The sequence below is a fragment of the Ornithorhynchus anatinus genome, chromosome 3 (assembly GCF_004115215.2).
Source record: "Ornithorhynchus anatinus isolate Pmale09 chromosome 3, mOrnAna1.pri.v4, whole genome shotgun sequence".
NCBI classification, from domain to species: Eukaryota; Metazoa; Chordata; class Mammalia; order Monotremata; family Ornithorhynchidae; genus Ornithorhynchus; species Ornithorhynchus anatinus.
This window is the reverse complement of record NC_041730.1, coordinates 99,538,912-99,564,378: the sequence shown is the minus strand read 5'-3', so window position 1 is coordinate 99,564,378 and position 25,467 is coordinate 99,538,912. Positions and strand designations below refer to the sequence as shown.

The 25,467-nt window shown below is 40.9% G+C and overlaps 1 protein-coding gene across 3 annotated transcripts in view; it reads left to right on the top strand.

Annotated features, from left to right (window-relative positions):
- Window positions 1-25,467, top strand: part of JMJD1C (jumonji domain containing 1C) — a 305,204-nt gene that overhangs the window by 239,513 nt on the left and 40,224 nt on the right. For 2 of the 3 annotated variants that reach the window (XM_029060598.2, XM_029060602.2), the window contains 5 exons: window positions 16,291-16,396; window positions 18,658-18,782; window positions 22,776-22,919; window positions 23,012-23,204; window positions 23,343-25,006. In XM_029060598.2, the coding sequence (XP_028916431.1) occupies window positions 16,291-16,396; window positions 18,658-18,782; window positions 22,776-22,919; window positions 23,012-23,204; window positions 23,343-25,006 (2,232 nt within the window). Of the gene's footprint in view, window positions 1-16,290; window positions 16,397-18,657; window positions 18,783-22,528; window positions 22,548-22,775; window positions 22,920-23,011; window positions 23,205-23,342; window positions 25,007-25,467 lie in introns of those variants that run through there. The other variant, XM_039911547.1, reaches the window with a different exon arrangement.

The window sequence follows — 25,467 nt, the reverse complement described above, 5'->3', positions numbered from 1 at the left end:
TGAAGCACTTGGAATTCCTTACCTGATGGCACCTTGGGATTTGGTGGGAAACTTCTGTTTTCCTCCAAACAGCATTACTGTTCCTTGCCTTTTACTCTTCCAGTCCTTGTGTCCAGTGAGGATTACATCTTGGAACAAACAAAAATTGAGGGTTTAGGACAAAGTTCCCTTTGATCAAGATCTCGGGCAGTTCTAGTATTTCACTGTCTACTCATTTTCTACATATTCTAAGTAACCTGATTGGGTTATTATGTTGCTCAAAGGTTTAGTGCTTAATTTCAGACCAAAGGTGAATATTCGACAGTGTGAACTTGTTCTGGCCATGAATTAGTCACATCTTCACCAAGAGGCCGTCCCCAATTAAACCCTCTCTTCCCTGACTCCTTTTCCCTTCTTAATTGAACATGTACTTGCACCATACCCATTAAGCATTTGATATTCACCCCACCTTCAGCATCACAGCACTTAAGCAGATATCTAATTTATTTATATTAATGTCTGTCTCCTTCTCTACACCGTAAACTCATTGTGGGCAGGGACCAGGTCTACCAACTTAGTTGTTACAGTGTTGAGGACACAGTAAGCACTCAATAAATACCATTATTGATTAGTCAAAAGTGGTTTTTAAACGTATGTAGGTTTTCTGCTTTTATAATTAAAAACATTTGAAAGGGAAACAGAAACTTGTCTGAATTATTTTCTTTAGTGAGGAATGAAAGGTTGTTTTTAAAGGGATGTGTTTTTAACCATGCAGATTTAAATGCTTAATGAATCAATGGTATTTATTGAGCACTTACTGTGTGGAAAGCACTCTGTTAAGCACTTGGGAGAGTACAGTGCAACAGAATTAACAGACTTGTTCCCTGCCCAAAGTGAGCCAGGAGGTTGCCTTCTCTGATGTCATCAGAGACTTCAGAGACTGTGGCTTCAACTACCTCCTCTATCCAGATGATTCCTAAACCTAAATCCTAAATTGTTGGTGGTGTATCTTCCTTCATAGTTCCTTAAACCTCTTTACAGAGCCATATGACATGTCCCAGGCATCTGGATATGCTTGTGGCTTTTTTTTTCAGTTTGAAAAGCAGAGTCTCTCCACCTCCTACTTTACCTAGTTGATCTTCCACTACAACTTAGCCCACACTCTTCTGTCCTCTGTCACCAACCTACTCACTGTACCTCAGTCTTGTTTGTCTCATCACCCACCCCATGCTTTTGTCCTCTCTTCCCATCTTCAAATTCCCTACTAAAATGATCTCTCTTCCAAGGACCCTTCCCTGACTGTCTTCTCTCCCCACCCTATCCTCTCTCCTTTCTGCATCGTCTATGTACTTGGGTACCCTCTCAACACTCTGATACTCATCCCACTCCTACAGTCCTCATGTGCATTTTCCTTATTCCGTGCTGCTTCCTCTGTCATTATTTTTAATGTCTGTACCCCCCATTAAATTATAAGCTCTTTGAGGGCAGGGATCATGTATCTCTCACTCTCCCAAGCAATGAGCTCTCCACACAGCTTACAATTGATTGATTGATTTGGAAGCTCAGGAATAAAATGCATGGTAGAGATTTTTGACCAGGGATTCATATACCTCCAAGGACTCTAGGTTGGACAACTTCTAGGTTATGGCAGTAGTGAACTGTATGTTTCTGTGTTTTCCGCGAAGGAGTGGACTCTGGGGAGCCCTTAAGAAGCAACCAGGTGAGAAGAGAAACTGCTCCAGTCCCTGCCTTTCCCACTAGCTCCAAAGAATTTGCACTTCTTTTGCCATCCTGTAAACACAAACTCTAGGAATGGGTAATGTTTTCTGATATATTAAGTCCTCACCCTGTTAAGATTGAGTTCTGGGTGCCCTTCTATTCTTAATATAAATTAATTCCTTTGGGGAGCTCTTCTGCTTCTGTGGCTTCAACTACCTCCTTTATGCGGATGATTCCTAAATCACCTCAGTAGCCCTGATGTGTCTCCTTCTCTGTGGTCTCCCATCTCCTCTTAATAATAACAATTAACATTATTATTCCCTCCCAAATCATCTCTTAACTTTCCCATCATGTTGACAAACCTCCATCTTTCTCTCTCCTCCCTCTCTCCCCCATGCAGAGAACACTGCACCAAATGCTCAATAAATGCTGATGATGTTGCTCTGCCCACAGTAAACGTTTAATGTAAATACTATTGATTGGAGAGGAGGGGCAGATTCTGGAGATACTGTACTGATGGAATGACTGTGCAAGTGATTGGGAGAGTACAATACAGCAGAGGGTTTTTTTAAAAAAATTCATTTTTTAAATGGTGTTTAAAGCATTTACTAATGTGCCAGGAATGAACTAAGAGCTGGGGTAAATACAAGCTGATCAGGTTGGGCAAAGTCCATGTCGCATGTGAGATTCAGTGTTAATCCCCATTATCCAGATGAGGTAACTGAGGTACAGAGAAGTTAAGTAAGTGCCTTGCTCAAGGTCACAGAACAGATGTGGCAGGGCCAGAACTTGCTCTTGCCACTTGGCCAGGCTGTTGTGGTAGAATTGGTAGACACGTTTCCTGGCTACAAGCATTATACAGTCTAGAGGGAGGAACAGGTATTTGAAAAAAATAGATATGTTAAGTACTGTGGGGCTGACTGGGGTGATGATCAAGTGCTTGAAGGGCACACATCCTAGTGCATAGGTAACTCAGAAGGGAGAGGGAGGGCTTGCTTAGGCAGGGAAGGCTTCTTGGAGGAGATCTGATTTTTAATAAGGGTTTGAAGATGGGCAGAGTGGTGATCTGTGATATGTAAAGGGAGAGAGAGTTTCAGGCCAGAGGAAGGATACAGGCAAGGGATCAGGGGTGAGATAGATGAGGTCGAGTTTCGATGAGTAGATTGGCATTAGAGGAGCAAAGTGTGTGGGCTGGGTTTTAGTAGGAAATCAGTACGGTGTAGCATAGGGGAAGAGAGCCGATTGAGTGCTTTAAATCCATTGGTATGGAGTTTCTGTCTGATGAGGAGGTTCTTGAAGAGTGGGGAATTGTGGCCTTTTTTAAGAAAAGTGATCTGGGCAGCTGAGTGAAGTGTGGAGAGACAGGAGGCAAGGAAGCACCTTGGCCTAGTGGATAGAGTACGAGCCAGAGAGTCAGAAGGACCTGGGTTCTCTAATCCCTTCTCTGCCTCTTGTCAGCTGCAAGAGCTTGGGCATGTCCCTTCATTTCTCTGGGCCTCAGTTACCTCATCTGTAAAATGGAGATTAAGACTGTGATCCCCATGTGGGATAGGGATTGTGTCCAACCTGATTTACTTGTATCCACCCCAACGCTTAGTACAGTGCCTGGCGCACAACAAGCACTTAAATACCACAATTATTATTAGTTATTGAGGAAGCTGATGCAGTAATCGGCTGGTTAGGATAAGTGCATCTGCCTCCTAATTGACCTCTCAGCTTCCTTTCTCTCCCCACTCCGGTCCTCCCTTCACTCTGCTGCACAGATCATTTATCAACAAAAACATTCAGTCCATGTCTCCCCACTCCTCAAGAGTCTCCAGTGGCCGCCCATCTGCAGCCAGATCAAACAGAATCAGAAGTATTGTCAGCTCACCCCATCCTACTTCATCTACCTGCACACTTTACTCCTCACTGTGCCCCTATCTCTTCTATCTCACCACCAAACCCTTTCCCACATCCTCCCCTTAGCCTGGAACCCCCTCCCCCTCCAGGTACACCAGATCATCACTCTCTCTCCATCTTCAAACCCTTATTAAGGTCACAGCTCCTCCAAGAGGCCTTTCCCAATTAAGTCCTCTTTTCGCCTCTATCTCCCTTATATGTCTTCTGTGCACCTTTGAGCAGTTGATATTTTCCCCACCCCTACCCCACATAATTTATGTACACATCTTCAAAGTATATATTATAAATTATTGTATTAATGTCTCCCCCTCTAGACTGTAAACTCGTTATCTCATCTGTAAAATGGGAGTTAAGACTGTGAGCCCCATGTGGGACAACCTGATGACCTCATATCTACTCCAGTGCTTAGAACAGTGCTTGGCACATAGTAAGCACTTAACACATGGCATCACATTATTATATTATTATGGGCAGGGTAAATGTTTGCTAATTCTGTTGTGTTGTACTCAAGCACAGTGCTGTGCACAGAGAGGCACTCATTAAATGCCATTGATTGATGGAAAAGTGCTTGGCTCAACATAGCATTTTGGATGTAGAGAAAAGGGTGGATTTTAGCATCCAGATTGCCACCATGCTGTTTCAGGCACATGTCATATCCTGATTTGACTACTGACCTCATCAGCCTCCTTATAGACCTTTTCCTTCGAGTCCATACTTCACTCTGCTGCTGATCATTTATCTAAAGTAATTATTTTGCACATATCTCCCAAGCCTCCAATCCTTGCCCATTCTCTGCATCAAACTCCTGACCTTTGGCTCTAAGACAGCTGTCTCCTCCCAACTTAACACTTTCCTCTCCCACTATATCCCAATTCACATATTTCACTCCTCTCAAAGCCCTCTACTCACTGTACCTCATTCTTGTCTTTTGCTGCCGACTCATTGCCTTACACCCTTCTTCTGCCTGGAACTCCTTCCCCCTTCATATCCACAGACTCACGCCCCCCCAATTCATCTTAGTCCTCTTAAAATCCCATCTCCTTCAGGGGGGTATCTCTAATTAATCTCTCCCCCCCCAAACACACACACACTCACACCCTCACCCCCCTCCCCCCACTGCAGCCTCAGCACTTTTGATGTCACCTGAGCACTGGAGTTCAAAAAGAGCAGTATAGTACTATGGATAGAAGAGCATTTTGGGACTGTGGCTCAGAATCCACAGTCATGGCTGCTGTCCCCACAGAAACCCCCCCACTGCTCCAGCTTTAGCCTGCCCAGGCAGGCCTGAACACCTCATGGACCGCTGCCCCGGAGTCCTTCACTCCCCGCTGGCTAAAGGTGGAGCAGGAGCAGGGCCTCGGAGTGGTGTTGGGTGGGTGTGACTGGTGGACGGTGGACAGGCCGGGTTTTTTGCAATGCAGCTGAGTGGCCCAGTGAGGTGGAAGGCCAAGGGCCCCCATTGCTGCTGCTCGAGTCTTTTAAAATTGATCAAATTATAAGTTAATATTGCTAAACTTAGCACTGTAAAATCCCTTTCCAAGCACATTACCATTATTTATATTAATGTCCATCTCTCCCCCCGCCCCAGCCTGTAAGCTCATACTGGACAGGGAATGTGTTTGTTATATTGTACACTCCCAAGTGCTTAGTACAGTGTTCTGCACACAATAAATGCTCAATAAATACAACTGACTAATAATGTTAATAATGTTGGTATTTGTTAAGCGCTTACTATCTGCCGAGCACTGTTCTAAGCGCTGGGATAGACACAGGGGAATCAGGTTGTCCCACGTGGGGCTTACAGTCTTAATCCCCATTTTACAGATGAGGTAACTGAGGCACAGAGAAGTTAAGTGACTTGCCCACAGTCACACAGCTGCCAAGTGGCAGAACCGGGATTCAAACCCATGACCTCTGACTCCCAAGCCCTGGCTCTTTCCGCTGAGCCACGCTGCTTCTAAAGGAGCATACATATTAAGATACCATTTAGCACACAAGAGTTATAATATGACCAGTATATTTCTGAAGATGAATTTATTCTTGGATAAAATTAAGACCATTATGTTCGAATAGATGTATGAAAATCAAATGTAACCCAGTATGGTAGAGAATCTATACTTTGGAATCTTCTGACCTGAGGGGACACCAATAGAATTGAATTTTGCATTAAAATAATTTATCTCTAATGTTACCACCAGACAGTAACTGGTATAGGGATTAGGGAAACATTTACTACAGTGTTAGAGTAATGGATCTGGAGATACCAATTTCCTGTTTTTTTAATTTTTGTAAAGCTACTTTTAACTTGGATGTAGTAGTTATGTAAGTTTTTAAGTATTCTGTTCATGGCTGAATGAGAAACAAACCAAATACAAAACATGCTGGGAAAGCTGTAGTTAAACCACCAATGTGGTAGATCTCTGAAAGTTCTGGAAGATCTACTTAATCCTTTTTTCCTCTTCATTCATTCCTTCAATCATATTTATTGAGCACTTACTGTGCAGAGCACTCAGCTAAGCACTTGGAAAGTACAGAGAAGCAGCGTGGCGCAGTGGAAAGAGCACGGGCTTTGGAGTCAGGGCTCATGAGTTCGAATCCCAGCTCTGCCACCTGTCAGCTGTGTGACTGTGGGCAAGTCACTTAACTTCTCTGTGCCTCAGTTCCCTCATCTGTAAAATGGGGATTAAGACTGTGAGCCCCACGTGGGACAACCTGATTCCCCTGTCTCCCCCCCAGCGCTTAGAACAGTGCTCTGCACATAGTAAGCGCTTAACAAATACCAACATTATTATTATTATTACAGTTTGGCAACAGAGACAGTCCCTACCCTATGGGCTCACAGTTTAGAAGGGGGGAGACAGACAACATAACAAGTGGACAGGCATCAATAGCATCAATATAAATAAATAGAATTATAGATATATACACATCATTAATAAAAAGTCCACAGCTGAAATAACTTATGCTTGCTTACAAAAGTGGGCTTTTGGTGCTTTTAAATTTTAATAGTTGACAAAGTAATGATGATTTCAGCAATAGTGAAATCTGGGTTGAACAGTTCAAGTTACTAATCCAGTCAAAGGGCAGGTGCCATGCAACATCCTGCAATATACCCGTAGTTCTACTAGGGGATCTGTTTTTTTCCAAACCCTTGTGTAGAACAGGTTAGGAGAATTAGGTTACGTTCTTCTGTAGTTTAGGGAATGTGTGTCTCCAGGGGTACAGTACAGTCTTAGCTCAGAAAGTATGTTCAATAGAGAAGCAGCGTGGCTCAGTGGAAAGAGAATGGGCTTTGGAGTCAGGGGTCATGGGTTCGAATCCCAGCTCTGCCACTTGTCAGCTATGTGACTTTGGGCAAGTCACTTAACTTCTCTGTGTCTCAGTTACCTCATCTGTAAAATGGGGATTAAGACTGAGCCCCACGTGGGACAACCTGATTCCCCTGTGTCTACCCCAGCGCTTAGAACAGTGCTCGACACATAGTAAGCGCTTAACAAATACCAACATTATTATGTTTATGCCTATGGCATAGGAAACTACTGGGGGGCTACTGCAACACGGGTTTCCCTTAACGAGCGATTGTGTAATGACACCACCCCCACGTTATAGAGGAACTGTAAGTACTAATCCCAACATGGGGGGAAAAAAGCCATTGACTAGATCAGAGCTGGACAAATGACTAAACTGCTCTAATTTTGAATAGTATTATACTTGATTCAGAAATGAGAGTGGTCAGAATTCACCTGACACTTCAGGGCCCCCAAAATCCGGTGATAGAGGCCATATAAAATACTGAATTTTGTGGTTTAGACCAGCTGCATCATAAAAAATAATAACAATGGTATTTAAGTACTTACTATATGCCAAGCACTGTTCTAAGCACTGGAGTAGATACAAGGTAATCAGGTTGTCCCACGTGGGCCTCACAGTCTTAATCCCCATTTTACAGATGAGGTAAATGAGGCACAGAGAAGTGAAGTGACTTGCCCAAAGTCACACAGCTGATGTGGCACAGCTGGGATTAGAGCCCATGACCTCTGACTCCTAAGCCCTTGCTCTTTCCACTAAGTCACACTGTAGCATTGGCTGGTTTATTTTCCTCAGTAATCAGTTATTTATTAAGCACTTACTATGTGCAGAGCACTGTACTAAGCTCTTGGAAGAGTACAGTACAACAGAATTAGCAGACACATTCCCTGCCATAACAAGTTTACAGTCTAGAGGGGGAGACAGGCATTAATATGAATAAATAGGTACTTTATAGTATAGATTTAAAGATATATATATATATATATATATATATATATATATATATATATATATATATATATATATATATAATATATATATATATTATATATATATATATATATATATATATATAAGTGCTATGAGGTTGGGGGTTAGGGTGAATTTGGTAGTTCCTAAATGCACCTTAGCCTTTGATTTATAGTTCCAGGACTGCTCAAACTGCAGGGTTTGTTAGCCCTTGAAGCACTGAGTTTTTTTGTATAGAACCCATTATGTTTATGGTTCATTTCTAATTTAGTGGGGAGTGAAATTACTATTTTTATAGCAAACAAGCTTTATAATAAGATTATCTACAAAGTTACTGTAATGTTATTAGAGTTCTTCTTATGCGTAAATGATGTGTATTCCATGAAAAGTTTTAGTAAGCATGACTTGGCAAAATGTTTTCCAAATTTAGGAAGTTAAACCAGTTTTTACCAGTCATTTCAGACTTTTCCCCCGGTGGATGAGTGAATTAGATAAGTAGTTAAAATTTTTAGATGGTGCTATTAGTCTAGGGTGATTGGCTTTTGCTTTAAAAAATACAAGAACTCAATATTGGTTTATGTCACTGGGAAAATAGTTTTGTTGAATCATCGTAATCTCCTTCTGGGCCTAGCATAAAAGCACTGCTATTTTACAACCTAAAAATAGTGATTTCAATGCAGTTGGTGGGGCCTGCAAGGAAATATAACCACTGGCAGGCATTAGCAAAAAAATTTAAAAGTTTGGGATAATTCTTAGTGATATACTATTCAGGGAAATGTTACCAACCCTAAATTATTCTAAAGATGACAATTACAATCACTTTCAGAAATTTGGAGTTCATGTATTGGAGCAAGGTCTGTATTCTGGCACTGCAAATGAGGGGAGGATAAGAAGCAGGCTGCAGAAGCAAGAATGTTTAGTTTAAGGTTGTAGATGCTATGATATATAAATATAGAGGATCATGTTGTAAGTTTGTTGTGGAGGGTTTATAGGAAAAGATTTGTGCAAGGTAAGAATGTGAGATAAGGGGGATTGGGAACTTGGTGCCTATGAATGTGCTTTTACTGTAATAATAGTATTTCTTGTGCATATAGTATGTACCAAGCACAGTACTAAACATTGGAGTAGTAGAAGATAGGTTGGATGTAGTCACTGTCCCATTTGGGGTTCACAGTCTAAGTGGGAGGGAAAATAGATATTTAATCCCCATTTTATAGATGAGGAAACTGAGGCACAGAAAAGTTAAGAGATTTGCCCAAGATCAAGCAGCAGGCAAATAGCCAATATTAGAATTCAGCAGTGGTTCTCAAATAATGCTTTGCTGTGGACACTTCCAGCCATCCCAGTGTATTTGTGTCTGCCCCTTTTCAAAATTTAGTCTTTAATGAAAAATGTTTTTAAGATGAATATATACAAATAAGGACTTAGAAACGTACATGAAAATTATCCATTGCTTTTCAACAAGCAGAATTCCTAGAGTTTGGTTTTAGGGTACACTATAAGCTCTCTCCCTCTTACTTTTCATCTCTCTATTCCCCCCACTGCACCCCAGATCACACTTTTGTTCTTAATAATGATAACTATGGTGTTTGTTAAGGGATTACTGTCTGCCAAGACTGTACTAAATGCTAGGTAGATACAAGGTAATCACATGGGGGCACAGTCCGTCTCCCAAGGAGCCCACAGTCTTATTCCTCATTCACCCACTTTCTGCCCTCTTGTTCTCATCCTTCTACTGCCTGGGACTCCTTCCCGCTAAAATCCACCAGACCGCAGCTCTCCTTCTGATCAGAGCCCTTCTAATATTGTATCTCCTTCAGGAGAGCTTTCCGGATTCATTTCACTTCATCCAAAGTAACACCCCCCAACTATCACACCCATTGCACATTTAATGCCCTTGCCCCCATCCAGATCAATTTTTTTCCATATTGATAGCCCGAGAGGCGGTGTGGGCTAGTGGATAGAGGGACTGACATTCAGGACATACAGCTCTTGGGGTTCTAGTTCCATTTGTGCCACTGGTCTACTGTGTGAAAAAGGGGAAATAGTAATAATAATTATGGCATTTGTTAAACATTTAACTATGTTCCAGGCACTACTAAGCACTGGAGTGGATACAAGCAGACAGAGTTGGACGTAGTCTCTGTCCCACGTGGGGCTCACAGTCGCAGTCCCCATTTTACAGATGAGGGAACTCATGTCCAGATAAGTAAAGTGACTTACCCAAAGTCACACAGCAGACTAGTGGCAAAATTAGGTAATATCTCTGGGCTTTAGTTTCCTCATTTGTAAAACAGGGATCAAAACAAGATCCATGATCCTCTTGTGGGATGGGGACTATGTCCAATATGATCTTGTTTCTTCCTCATTACTTAGCTTAGCACACACTAAGCATCTAATATATTCTACGATTATTATCAACTTGTCCTAATAAGAATTTTATAATATGTTCATCATTATGCTAACACAATACTAAGTGCTGGAGTAGATCCAATGCAATCTGCAATGGGAAGCAGCACGGCGTAGTGGAGAGAGAACGGGCCTGGGAGTCAGAAGGTCCTGGGTTCTAATCCTGGCTCTGCCGCTTGTCTGCTGCGTGACCTTAGGCAAGTCACTTCACTTCTGTAGGTCTCAGTTACCTCATCTGTAAAAGGGGGATTGAGACTGTGAGCCCCATGTGGGACAGGGACTGTGTCCAACCCAATTTGCTTTTCCCACCCCAGTGCTTAATACAGTGCTCGGCACATAGTAAGTGCTTAACAATACCATTATTATTATTATTCATCAGATCAGACAAAGTCCTGGTCCCGCAGGGGGCTCACAGTCTAAGGGCAAAGGAAAACAGGTATTTCATCCCCATTTTATAGATGTGGAAATGGAGGCACAGAGAAGTTCAGTGACTTGCCCAAGGTGACACAGCAGGGAAGTGGCAGAGAGCAGGAATTTGAAAGCCCAGCACTTGATAGATTATTCTCTACACAGGAAGTGCTCAGGTTCTATTGATTGAAAATTTGGAAGATTGGCCAATCATTTGATGGCTCATCTTCCCAACCCTTGACATATAGAGCAGTCAGGCCTCTACTGGAGCCTTAGAAGATGAGTAGAACCTACCTGGCTTGGTTTTGACATGCAGGAGGAAAAGAACCCCAGTGGATAAGTGGTTGTTCCAATGGCAGGAGTAACAAGGGCTTAGTACATTTATGTTAGATATGCAAAAGATTTGTTGTGAGCAAGTAACTGGATTAGAACCGAGGCCAAAACAGGTTGTAAATAAAGAATACCAGGTTTTACACCAAAAGAGGCCGAAGCAGGTTGTAAATAAAGAATACCAGTTTTTACACCAAAGCCAGTGAGAGGCCTGCTCAGTAATATTATTGAAGTTATGTAAAATAAATATGAAGAAAGTCCCTTGCGATAAGCTGGATAACAGCAATTATGGTAGATGTGGGGACTTGACTGTAAAAGTTAAAAAAAAAAAAAAGTTTAAATGGTTCATTAGGACGTACTTCAACAAGAGAGTCATATAGTTAATAGTATTTATGAAGCGCTTATGGTGTGTGGAGCTCTGTGTTAGAGCACTGGTCTAAAACGCCGAGAGAGAATTAGGCACAGTCCCTGTCCCATAGGGAACTCACAATCTTAGGTTTCTCTCCTGGGAGAGCACAGCTGCTGACAAGATATCACACCCAGTGATGTTAAAAGGTTGCAGAAAGAGAATGGCCAAAAAGCTAGCTATATCCTTGCTTTTAAGCTAATCTGACTCCAGAGGAAAATGTTATTTTCCCACTGTTATGTAATGTAAATTGATATGGGATGTACCAAAAGTTTAGAGTAAGCTTTGCCCACTGATTAAAGGAAAATAATTATTTTTATTCCTATTATAGTTCTGTTGTATTGTTCTCTCCCAAGCACTTAGTACAGTGCTCTGGACATAGTAAGTGCTCAGTAAATAACATTGATTGGCAAGGAATTTGCAGTAATTTTGTTACACTAAAAATTCAATCATCTAGAATGTTTAGGATCAAAGCCAGTCCAGATAATAAAATGAGTTTATCTAGTTGAGTTAAATGTAGCCCATTCCCTCCTCTGACTTGAATCAGGTCGACAACTTTAGAAGAGAATTCAATTTAGATTGTTAAATCCTTCAGTATCCAATCAGTGATATTTATTGAGTGCTACTGTGAAGAACACTTTGCTAAACCCTTGGGAAAGTACATTTGTTGAGTCTGTCTCAAATAGAGGCATGGATCTGGCCTTGGAAGAGACTCCCTGGAACTATTTGATTTGTGCAGGCCATAGGGGCTCTACCCTTTATCTTTGCTCTCAGATCTGAGCCCAGCCCCAGTGCCATTAAAATCCATATTTCCTTACTAGTGAAGCAGGCATGATAATATGTCCCTGATGGCCTCTTATCTAGAGCAAATCCAATTTACTAACATTGTGCAATGTGATCAGTCTGAGCTCTTATTGTGTGCAGATTATTGTACTAAGCTCTTGGGAGAGTAAAAATAGAACAGAAGGGTGGACATGTTCTCTGCCCACAAGGAACCTGCAGTCTAGAGAGGGCTACAGGTATTAAAATAAATTATGGATGGGCACATAAGAGCTGTGGGGTTGAGGGTGGGGTGACCATCAAGTCCTTAAAGGCTATCGATCCAAGGGCATTAGGCAGTGCGGAAAAGGGGGGAGTATGAGAAATGACGGTTTAGTCCGGGAAGCCCTCTTGGAGGAGATGTGATTTTAATAAGACTTTGAATGTAGAGAGAGTGGTGGTCTGTCATGAATGAAGGTTGGTTGGTTGCTGGGGGAGAGAGGGAAGGTTCCAGACCAGAGGGCAAGGGGTCGATGGTAAGATAGACGACTGAGGTACAGTGAGTAGGTTGGTGTAAGAGAGCAAAGTGCATGGGTTGATTTGTAGTAGAAGAGCAGTGAGGTAAAGTAGGAGGAGTGCTTTAAAACTAATAGTAAAAAATGTCCGTTTGACGTGGAGGTGGATGGGCAACTACTGGAGGTTCTCGAGGAGTAGAGAGATGTGTGAACTTTTTTTCCCCCTGAAAAACTAATTCTGATGCCCATATTCCAGAGCTGCATCGCAGCTATTTTACAAGAGGTATTAACAATCAGCACAGTTTAGTCATTGGAAATTCACTTTCTCCTCCTTTCCCTTTTGGTCTCCTGATTGTGGTTGTATGAGTGATGAAATGACTAGAGGGTAGGTGTCTTTAAAAAATAAAAATTAAAATTAAAAAAAGAGCAGCAGAGGATATTGTGATAGTGCAAGCTAGGTAACCAATCCTGGAAAGCAATCGACTATTCCTTACAAAAATGTAGTGAGAGTAGCTTAATATTCTGGTCCCTATTTTGTAATTGAGAAAAGTGAAATCTTACTATGTGAAGTATTTTGCCAGCTTCACATAATCAGTGGTATTTATTTAGCATTTCCTCTGTGTGTGTAGCACTATACTAATCACTTGGGAGAATGCAATATAACTCACATAGTCCAGTGAGTCTTCTGTAGTAGCTAGACCTTTTTGCTTTTTCTGTGCATTTGAATTATTTTTCTTTCCTCTGCATCTTTGAATAATTTAGAATTGCTTTTTGTTATGAAATATGCTTATCATACATGTTTATTATATATGTATCATCTGAGGTAATTCAGCTGTATTCTCACGATATACTTGAGGGATGTAAGAAAGAGGAAGTTGGCAATAATCAGATCAAAACAAAACTTGTCTTCTCACCAGTGACAAGTGAAAAATCATGGTCGACCAATGGGGCAGCTCTACTAATATTCAGTGTGTAATTAGCAAATGAGGAAGTGGAAGGCAGCGAGATACTAAGAGAAAATAAAGAAAAATAAGCAAATAACTAAAGCCAGCGTAGGCAGGCAGGTTTATGGTACTTAACAGTGTTGGGTTTTTTTGATTTATGAAACAAGCCAGTTTTTGTTTGGCTGCAGTTAACAACCTCCTTTTTTACATGTGAGGAAATTGTAAAACAGGAAGGTTATGTAACTTGCCCAAGGTCACTGGTAGGCCCTAGCAATAGAACTTGGTTCTCACACCTCTGAGGCTGGTACTGTGTCCCTTGCATGATGATGATAATGGTGGCATTTACTGAGTGTTTATTTTGTACTAAGTGCTAGGGAGAGTTCCCTACCCACAAGGTCACAGTCTAGAGAGGTAGACAGATGTTTAAATTAATTAACAGGTATGTACACAAGTGTTGTGGGGCTGAGGGTCAGGTAAATATCAAGTGCTTAAAGGGAAACAGACCTTAAATAATAATGTAAATAATTTAAAAATATGTAATGTGTAGATATGTACTAACACACATACACAATTCTTTATTTTCAAAAATAATTTAAATCACAGAGCTTGCAAAATGGCTGAATCGAACAGGCACCATATCATTTATTACATAATTTCTTCATTGCCAAGCTCTACACACAGCAAGCACTCAATGAGTACATTGATTGTTTTGACACCTTAGTGTTCCAATTAAGAATTGATTTGGTCCTCAGGACAGGACTGCCACAGTGATCACGGAATGTTGGCTTTCAAAAACTCAAAGAACATTGATACTTTATAGTTTAGTTGCATTTTGACTTTTTCTTTGAGAATCTTTGCTATGCACCGACCACAAGTAATGCCGCATTTATTACATATTTTTAAGATCTTTTCATTTATTGGTATTCATCCAAATTTAGTTATACATTTGAAAAATTCTAGTACCATTTTTCCCCCATAAAATGATGACAGTGTTGATGGTTTCAAATTAATTTTAAAAGAGTAAATCAGGAAATGAAGGTCAGTTGCTCCTTTGAATATTCTCTGTACAGTTTTCAAAAGCTACACACCTCATCACTTTCCAGATGTGTCACCGAGATTATAGACATAAAACATTTGTCCCAGTGAGCCATCTCAGCAGATAGGCTCTTGGCAATATAGGGAGGGGGGCTCCAAACTGATAATGTGCTCTCTCATTGTAGGTGTACCTTTTCTTTACCCCAGCTGTCCGTTTGCTTATGTCCATGTCTATTTAGTACTATTTTGGATTTTGCTGCAGTCGATTCAGTAGCCAAAGGATTGGGTCCCTGCCTCTGCTTGTCTATTCTCGGTGGGCAGAAAAGAAACACCCTTAAGTATTTACCCCTAATTGAAGAGTTGCAAATAATAGCATCAAAGAATCAGAGGAAAAAAAGAAGAGTTAAAGGAAGTAGCATTGGTGGTCTTTTGAAAAATGGGTTATAGGGAGGAATAGAAGAATGACCCAAATGAGGGAGAGTGGGTAGAAAAAAGCAGAAACTGTTCATGGAATTAGCATACTAAAAACAAACAGTTCCTTTGTGCCAGTTGTACTTGATCTAAATCTAGAATACTGCCACACACACTTCAGTTGTCTTTGGATTTTCCAGATTGTTTTTATTTGCCCGGTGTGGTTTTCCTTCACTCAGCTCCTTTCTGTTAACTGGTTTCCATGATCTGCCCATGCATTTTTCAAAGGGCCATCAATTGCCAGTGCTGCCTTTTTGTTCTCCCAAACTACTCTAGGGCTCCTGCCGCTGACCTCAAAATGCAGGAGCAGCAGCAAGGCCGGGGGGTGAGGGGAGGAGAGAAAAACATGCGTTCAAGCCATCAGAATGTCAGAGAGTCCAGCCAGGGACCAGCAGATTGTGGGAAACCATGTGACTCTGTGATTCACATCTCCAAGGAGAGAACTACTTTCTCTCTTTAGATCCACCCTGTTATGAGGATAATGCTATCAATATTGTAATTTCTAATTATCTAGATGCTTTGTCACTGGCTCAAAGAAATACAGTGGAAAGCAAAGTACATTTCAAAATTGAGTCTCCAGTCTTACGAGTTTGGTGAAGGACTGAGTCTTGCTTGACTCAAAATACCTTTCTTTACCATATTTTTAAAAGTAAGTGGGTTGCGAGTCTTATGTTTTTGCCACTTAAGGAATATGTGTGCTTTGGGATCACATATTTACAAGGTTGTTTATTTCACTTAGAAGTTTATCTTTCTGATTCTCTTGGCACCAGATATTAGAAAAAATGGTCCTGTTGGCTTACAGTTAAGTTTTTATAGGAGAATTTTGGCCTTATTGCAGCTGTACTTATGAAATTGAAAACTCTAATAGTAGATTTCAGGTTTACCACATATGGAAGGGAGAGTATACTTCCTTGTCAAGGCACAAATCTTTGCATCCCAAAGTAACTTTCATACTCTCATGTTGTCCAATTGTTACTCAAAAATAACCTTTAGATTTGTATTGAAAATATTTCATTTAGCTCAAGTAATCTTTCTCCAGGTATTCTATAGACTGTATAGGGGGAGGTGGCTAACCTATGTGGTTAGTTAAAAATATGACCCCATAACACATGGACTTTTTAAAATCTAATCCTAGGACGACGTAGACAGCCTAAACCCGATTCTCAGGGACAACCCTCAGCTTCACGAAGAGGTGAAAGTCTGGGTAAAAGAACAGAAGGTTCAGGAGATTTTTATGCAAGGTAATTCTTTTTAAGCTTCGTATTTCATGCTACATTGTATTTCCACAATTTTTTCTTGAAGAGTAAACATCAGTTGTCTCTGAATATTCCACAGCAGAGAGTGTAGGGAAAATTCAATTTAGTCTAATTATTGAATATAAGTAGGGCTTTATGTGTCCACACAGTTTTTATACCTGGACTTAAATAAGATTATAAAAATTCAAAGTGGCTCTGACAATCCCTTCTCATTTGGGCATGTTTTAGCCCTAATTTGGGTGGAATGGATGCTGACCTGGAGGAATAATGAGCCACACACCTGATTTGCTGATGGGAAAATTTTCCACATTACCGAATGCTTTAGGTGTGTCCTTCCTGAAGAAGGAAACATTCTTTGCAGTAAGTGTCACCCAAAGCCACAATTGATTTCCTTTGAAGAAAGCTGTTGGTATCTGATAAAAGTGGCCCAACTGTGGTGTGTTTTCCCTTCTGGTTACCACAACATATCACTGTTAGTTTTGTTTCCTTATTTTAGTAAGTTACTAGTTTGTTTCCAACATGTGAGCCTCAGACCACATAGAGTTCATAGTACCAATTCCCCTTTGAGGAATCATGTCAAACCTATAAAGTCATATTAGAAGCTGAACTGAAATGGTTTGATTAAAAAAGAAATGCTTTTAGTATATTATTATTATTAGATTATTATTAGTAAATATCTTCATTTAAGACCCAAAAACTCTTGTCCTTAAATTTTCCATTTCTTGAAGATTGCAGTGACTTCCAATAATACCAGTAAAAAGGATTTCTTTTGCAAAGTTTACCAACCTCTTCTTTTCCCCAATTAATGTACTTCATTTAGTTATTTCAGGCCCCATCATTTTTTTTTTTAGTCATTCATCTAACCCAACACTTAGTACAGTGCTTGGACCACAGTGCCTAACGAGTACCAGAATTTAGAGGTGGTATCGGTCCAAATTTTTTAAAATACAGGTACCAAACTGCTAATGGGCACCTAACACACAAAATGCTCATTTTTTCAGGGTTCTCAAGTGTGCTGTAAAATAATACTAATTATCCAGATTGAGCCTGGTTCTGCCCCTCCTTTTGAGGAGGCCAGGCTGTTGCAAACTCAGTTCATATTCATTACTTGCATTGCTCCGTAGGGTAAGGGTTCCAAGCTCTCTTAACATGCATCGGAGAGACCCACCATGGGGAGTGGCAAGCATTTGTCAATCCCTGCTCGTGCAGTTAGAGGGAGGGGTGCAGTGGCAGCCTCTCCAAGGTCCTTGCAATTGCTCCCCAAGTTATTGAAGGTAGTCAGATCCAAGGTCAGATCCTTCTTCCTCCTCCTTGGCTTCAGCTGGTGAGTTTTGAATTCAGCGGAGTTGGAACTGGCGGGTCAAGGAGTCAGGGGTAACAGAGTCCATTTTATCTTTGAACATCAAAATATGCCTCTAATCTTTTCTGGATAAGGCAGAAAACCTGGTTTTCCCTGATCTTTATTCATCGAGTGTCCTGTTGAGTAATTTTGCCATCTTGTTTTCTTTACTGGAGATGCTAAATAAGTACTTTTATTGTATTTAAATGGAATTAATTTTCATTTAATCTTTAAGATTTAAAAATTCTTGTTCATTTCACCTTTATGAATTTGAAGAACTTAGAGGAAGCCACAGTTTTTCCAAACTATGCTTTTCTGAGTTCCCACATGTATTAAAAAGCTTTTTTAGTTGCAGATTTTCCTAACTACCTCAGAGAAGACAACCACTGAAGTCATTTAAGTTAAAGGTGTGGCAACTGTAAGACCCAAACACCAAGTTCTTTTTATCTCTTCCAACAATGACGTGTCTAGACATGTGGTAGCCTGTCCAGCTTCTAAACAGCTGACTAGCTGTTAGACCATCTTGTCTTTTAGCTTGCTGTTCAGTTTTTCATGATGCATAAGGATATTCAAGTGCTGTTACATTATAACATTTTTGTTGTGTTGATTAGATATAGTGTAAAATTCTTTATTAGGTAATTCTGTGAACATTTGTGCAGTAAAACTCAATCATTTCAATTCCGGAACAGATTCCACATGCACATTCCACAATATCTTTCAAATCTAAAATGAAACTCACAGAATTCTACAATGCCAAAAAGTAAAATCAGCTATTTTAAAAATCGTGAACATTTGGATCATGTTAGAAGACATGGGCCATCTAAATAATTGTTTTAAAAATGAATGTGAATTTGCCAAAAGGTTTTTTGGGGTGGTTTTTTTTTTACATCTTATATTTCTTTTTCAGGTCCGTATTCCTTAAACGGATACAGAGTGAGAGTATATAGACAGGATTCTGCCACCCAGTGGTTTACTGGTATAATTACTCACCATGATCTCTTCACCCGCACTATGATCGTTATGAATGACCAGGTAAATAGTCCAACCAATGTCAGCACAAAGCAGTAACTGTTGTAATCGAAACCTTAAGTAACTGAAAACTGTGCTCATATTTAAGGAATTTTGTTTTTGGGTGCTCAGCCCCTTTGCAATTTAATTTCCTGAGATCAGAAGGAGTGCTTGATACCCAGCTGACTCAGTGCTATGAATTTACCAGCTAATGGTATTTACTGAGCGCTCACACTGTACAGAATACTGCACTAAGCGTTTGGGAGCGTACAGTAGGGCAAAGTTGAGGCAAAGTTCCCTGCCCATAAGGAGCTCTCAATCAGAGGGGGAGAGAGAAATTAAATAAATTACAGTTATGTACATAAGTGCTGTCAGACTGAGGGTGGTGAGAATGTTGAGTGCTTAAAAGGTGCAGGTGCACAGGTAACGCAGAAGGGAGAGGGAGTAGGGGAAAAGATAGCTTAATTGTGGAAGGCCTCTTGGGGAGATGTGATTTTAATGAAATTTGAAGTGGGAAGAGTAATGGTCGGTCATATGGAGGAAGGAGTGCCAAGCCAGAGGGAGAATAGTGGCAAGTAGTTGGCAGCAAGATTGGTGAGATCAAGGTATAGTGACTAAGTTGACATTGGAGGAGTGAAGTGTGCAGCATGGGTTGTAGTAAGCAATCAGGGAACATAAGGTAAGAGGGAATGATCTGACCGCTTAAAAGCTGATTGAAAGATGTTTCTGTGTGATGCGGAGTTGGATGGGCAACCACTGAAGCCTTTTGAGAAGTGGGGAGTTGTGAACAGAAGTCCCCCTCCACTTCTCCCCTTCCTTCCCCTCCGCGCCCCCCCCCCCCCAAATGAAAATAAAAACTGGATCTGGAGAGTAGAGTGAAGTATGGACTAGAGTGGGGAAAGACAGGAAGCAGAGAAGGTCAACAAGGAGGCAGATGCAGTAGTCAAGGCAGGGTAGGATAAATGCTTCATTCAGAATGGTAAACAGTTTGAGTGGAGAGAAAATGACAGATTTTAGCAATGTTGTGAAGTTTGAACTGACTGGATTTGGTGATACTGAATATGTGGGTTGGATGAGAGAGATGAGTCTAGGATCAATCAAGCAATAATATTTATTGAGTGCTTACTTTGTGCAGAGCACTATACTAAGCACTTGGGAGAGTACAATGTAACAGAGTTGGTAAACATATTCTCTACCCAGGAATCTCACAGTCTAGAGATAATGTCAAGGGTACAGGCTCGTGAGATGGGAAGGGTAGTGATGTAGTCTATAGTGATAGGAAAGTCACAGGGAGAACAGGGTTTGGGTAGAAAGATGAGGAGTTCAGTTTTAGACATGTTTAGTTAGAGGTTTCAGTGGGATATCCAAGTAGAGTTTACCTGAAGGCAGGAAGAAATGTGAAACTGCAGAGAAGGAAAGACATCAGTGCCGGAGAGGTAGATTTGTGAATTATCTCTCTAGATATGGTGGCTGATGCTGTGGGAGCGAATGAGTTGTCCAAGGGAGTGGGTGTAGATGGAGAAAAGAAGGGGACCCAGAACTGAGCCTGGAGGGACTCCATCAAAGTGAGGATGCTAGTGATAGCTTTTAGTCTCTAAAATCTGTCTATATTAACCAGTCATTATTGATTAAGTAGGGAGACAGTATCCCCTAGTGGAAAGAGCACAAGAATGGGCATCAGGAGACTTGGGTTTAGTCCCAGCTCTGCCATTTGCCTTTGTATGATCTTGGAAAAATTACCTAACTGTGAGAGATCACTTTACTGTGCCTCAGTTTTGTCACCTGTCAAATGGGGATAAAATATCTGTTCTCCATACCTCTTAAACTGTGAGCCTCATTTGGCACAGGGACTGTGCGATCAATTGAGTCCTTACCCCCTAAGCACCTTGATATTTGTCCCTCCCCCCACCCAACACATATGTACGTATCTTTATACTTGGTTGCCTACCCTTCTTGTAATTTATTTTAATATCTGTCTCTTCTCCCTTCCTCCCCCTACTAGATTGTAAGCCCCTTGAAGCTAGGGATTGTGTCTACTTTATTGTACTTTCCCAAGTGTTCATTAGAGTGCTTAACACATAGTAAGCACTTAAATACCCTAATTATTAATTATTATCATTAAGTGCTAAATAGATGCTATTGATTGAATAGGGACTGTGTCCCTGATCTAATTGTTTTGTAGCTGCCCCAGTGCTGAGCACAGCATTTGGCACGTAATAAGTGCTTAATAAAGGCCATTATTGTTAGAATTAATTGTGTCTTTTTCAGGGACTTTTGATTCTCCAATTTCAAAGGGTTATGTTGCAGGGCGTCCCACCCTGCCTTACTGCTTGAGAGAGAGCCATAGAACATGTATGAACAAAAGTTTATACATGTTATGAACTCTTGGAAGTAATGCTTAAAGGGCAGAGGAGGGGAGGCAGAAGAAGGTGTAGTTGAGGAGAGGAACACCTTTAGTAGCGCTCTGATTCTCTGCCTAAACTGCCCTCTCCACAGTTGAGTCTGAAGTGGCTCCATCCTGGCCTGATTTGGTGGAGGACTTGTTTAGGGTCACCAGGATACAGCTTGAATTGGCTGTATCTCTAATGATGAGATTTCTAAGAAATGATCTCTGCTTTTAACTCAGAAGCTTTCAAGGGACTATATAGCGGAGTCACATCCCCTCACACTCCCATTACCCATCCATCTCTCCGTGCAAGAGTGGAGCACAGCTAGAATGCCGAGGCCGGGCAGCTGGAGGTTCCCAATCCATTAGGGCCCTCTCTACCCTTCATGGTGAGCCCCCCAGCAACGAAGCCCATCTTCCCAATTTTTAGAAAATTGGGGAGTGTGGTGTGGTTGCTCATAATCAGGGATTATTTGTCAATGGACCGCCCCCTCCGAGTATCGTTAGTTGGTAGACTTACTGCTGCAGATTTAATTATTTCTTATTAACTTCTTTTCATTGGGCTTACATGACATATGAGAATATTCTATTGCATGTTGCTTCCTTCTCCCCTTTAAATGGGATGGATGGGGGACTGTCTTTATTTGATCCACTTTTTTTTTTAACCCCAGAGCTTGTTACAGTGTCTTGCACATAATGACTAATAAATGTTAGCAAGAATAATAGTGTTTTTCAGTGAAAAAGTAGCTATTAGTGTCAGGGTGGACACTCCTTATGTTGGATGAACTAGCTGTCTTCAGTCAAATATTATCAGTAATTTACTGGGCAAATTTCTTTGTTCTTGGGTCTCTAATTTTCCCTCTTGGGAAATAGGTGCATATTGTTTACCCACTTCTTGGAGATGAAATGGTAAAAGGAAAGACATTTATGAAAGTATTTTTTAGTCTTTGGAATGAAGGTACAATTAAAAATGTTGAGGAAAACTCTCCTTTTAAAATGCTTTTGATGGCTTTCTCATGACAAAATGAAAGAAATTGTCATCATTTGAACTTTAGCTAAAGTACATTATTTGGAATGGAGACCCTGAGAAGGAGACTGCTTCCTAGTTCATTGTTACTTTGTTAAAGAATCTTAGCCTCATTTACTTTTAATCTTTCCTCGTGTATGTGCATGTTGTTCGTTTCGTTCTTTGTTTCAGCACTAATCTTGTTTCTATATCTTAAACATCCTTTTATTGTGACTATTTCTTCTAATACATTTTTATAACTTTGACACTTATGCTGTTGCTTGAAATTGTTTCTGTTGTGTACTTGCAACTAATGTGTTTTCTTTTTAACTCTTGGTTAGGGGTTGAAACAGAGTAGAATTATACTGTACTGCTGGTGTATCAAGAGGTTGAAAAGGTAATTTTTTGGTTGAAATGATTAAATTTGTAGGGATTGTTGTTTTTCCCCCTGAAAAATAGCTCACGGCGTCTGACCATTCCTAACAGAATTTTCACAAAGACCTATTGCCGTAGTGTCTTCAGTGTAAGAGTACAGAAAATACTGGTAGAGGAATGATGGACTAAAAATCTTATTGGTTGATTTTTTAGGTTTTAAGTGCTACTGTTTTTTTGTTTCATGAACCAGGTACTAGAACCACAGAATGTTGATCCTTCTATGGTTCAAATGACCTTTCTGGATGACGTTGTTCACTCTTTATTGAAAGGTGAAAATATTGGCATCACATCCCGTCGTAGGTCTCGGTCCAATCAGAACAGCAACACGGCTCACGTATGTATTAAAAGAATCAGATGCTAGAGCATATTATGATATGCTTTCTTGGCATGGTACAGGCCAAGTCATTATCTTCTGGTTATATTTAGGGTCATTATACACGTGCTCAAGCTAATAGTCCCAGACCAGCAATGAACTCCCAAGCTGCAGCACCAAAACAGAATCCACACCAGCAACAGCAACAGCGAAATGCTCGCCCAAATAAGAGGAAGGGCTCAGATAGCAGTGTGCCAGATGAAGAAAAGATTAAGGAAGAAAAATATGATAATCTAGCCCGAGGAGGTATGCTTACAATTTTTGTGGTGGGGGGAGTGGGGCAGGGAAAGTGGGGGAGATGGAGGGGATTGGAAGGGAAAAAATAAGGTGATTCTTTTCATATTAGTATTAAAAATAAGGCTGATTTTTTTTATCCTCCTGCAGAAAATCCTAAAAGTAAAAATAAACACTGTCTCAGCAAGAGAAGAAAACCCGAGGCAGACGAAAAGAAACTAAATATGAAAAGACTGCGCACAGACAATGCCTCAGACTATTCTGAGGGTAGTGACTCAGAAAATTCAAATAAGAGAATAACAGATTCTTCCTCAGAACATAATTCAGAGAGTGAGCAGAAAAGCAAAAACACTTCAAAGATTAATGGAGAAGAAGGAAAATCCCAGAGTAGTGATGGGGTAGAAGAACAAACACTAAGAGATAGACAGTCTCCCTGGGATGAAATTCCAGAAGATAAGAAACATGAAACAGAAAGGCTAAAATCTTCTGACTTTGAGCTGCAAGAAAAAGCTCTTCACGCTGCGGAACAGCCTCTGCGTTATGACCAGAGTACCAATAATTTACCCAGTCAAGAGTGCAATGTGGAGAAGTTGCATGCTATGGAAATGCGACCACATGAGCAGTTTGGTTCGGCAACACCCAAATGTGTCATTGACATTACAATTGAAAGCATTTCAGAGAAGGGGGTTCAGGAGAACTCTGCAAGTACTTTTGGTTTTCAAAACCTTCAGAAAACTGAGGCTCCTAGTAGTGACTTAAAACCTTCATTTGCAAATGCAAAATTCTTAGAACTGAGAAAGCATGATCCGGACCAGAATTGGGTCGGTAGCATCAATAAAGTGGATTTGATGCAATCAAATGTTATGAAGCCTTTATCCGTAAATGAACATCTGGGTAGTGACAAGGAGAAAAATCAATATGGATCCTATATGTCTTCATTAAGTGGTGTTTCTGTAGCTGAGGATGGTAAATTGCATAAGCTAAGTCCACCCACTGAAGCTATGAAATCTAAGCCCGGTGCTTTAGTTGATGTTCCTAAAACGAAATCGAATGTCTCATCCGACGTCATTAAACCCAAAGTCACCCATTCTCCAGATTCTGTAAAGTCTAAGGCTGGTTACCAAAACAGTCATGCTCCCGGAGAGAGGCGGCCAACGAGTAAAGCAGAGCATGATTTGCCGAGATCGAGTTTTCACCCAGTTCCAGTTCGAGTCAGTGCGTTAGAAGCCACAAAAAGCCCTCTCATCATTGACAAAAATGAGCATTTCACAGTTTATAGAGATCCTGCACTAATCGGTCCAGAAGCAGGAGCCAATCACCTCTCGCCGTACTTAAACCAGCACAGTTATCCCCTCCATTCCTCAGCTCACAGAACCTGTTTAAACCCAAACACCCATCATCCCACGTTAACGGCCGCTTCCCATCTGTTAGCTGGGTCTGCGAATGCAAACCCGTTACCGACCATTAATCCCCATCCTCACCATTCTGTCCATCACCCTCACTTGCTCCCTACTGTTTTGCCTGGAGTGCCTGCAGCCTCACTACTTGGTGGCCACCCACGTCTAGAGACTGCTCACGCTAGTAGCCTAAGCCACTTGGCTCTAGCACACCAGCAACAGCAGCAGATGTTGCAGCACCAGTCACCTCATCTGCTTGGACAAGGGCATCCTTCCGCATCCTATAATCAGCTAGGACTCTATCCAATTATTTGGCAGTATCCCAATGGAACCCATACGTACTCAGGCCTTGGCTTGCCATCCTCGAAATGGGTCCACCCAGAAAATCCAGTCACCGCCGAGTCATCTTTGAGGAGGGTGAGTTATGCTAGCATGTGCTTTTAAAACATTTGTATGTCTATTTATGTATTTACACGAGGCTTGCTGGGTTTGCTATGAATTCGTCTGTTCTCGCCCCATTGCCTCGAATTGGCCTTGTGCAGTTTTTTTTTTTAAGTACAGCTATCAGGGAACGATCCTTATAAAACTTCACATCACGCAACACAATGTCTGTGCAACATCTATACACCAGCACCCAATTAAAAGCAATATTTTATTAGAGCCATTTGAAAAGCTCCGTAATTGCAATTAATGCCTGATTTAAGTGAGCCATCCTATATGACCAGTACATTTAGTTTATTTCTGTATTTGAGGTCTTGAGGAAACTGACCTGAATCCATGGAAAGTCAGTCTAAAAATTGCTTCCCTTAGTGTAATAATAGGGTAAGGGCACCTCTCGAGACCATTTTGCAGCTTTTGGTAGAAACCAAAATAAGAGT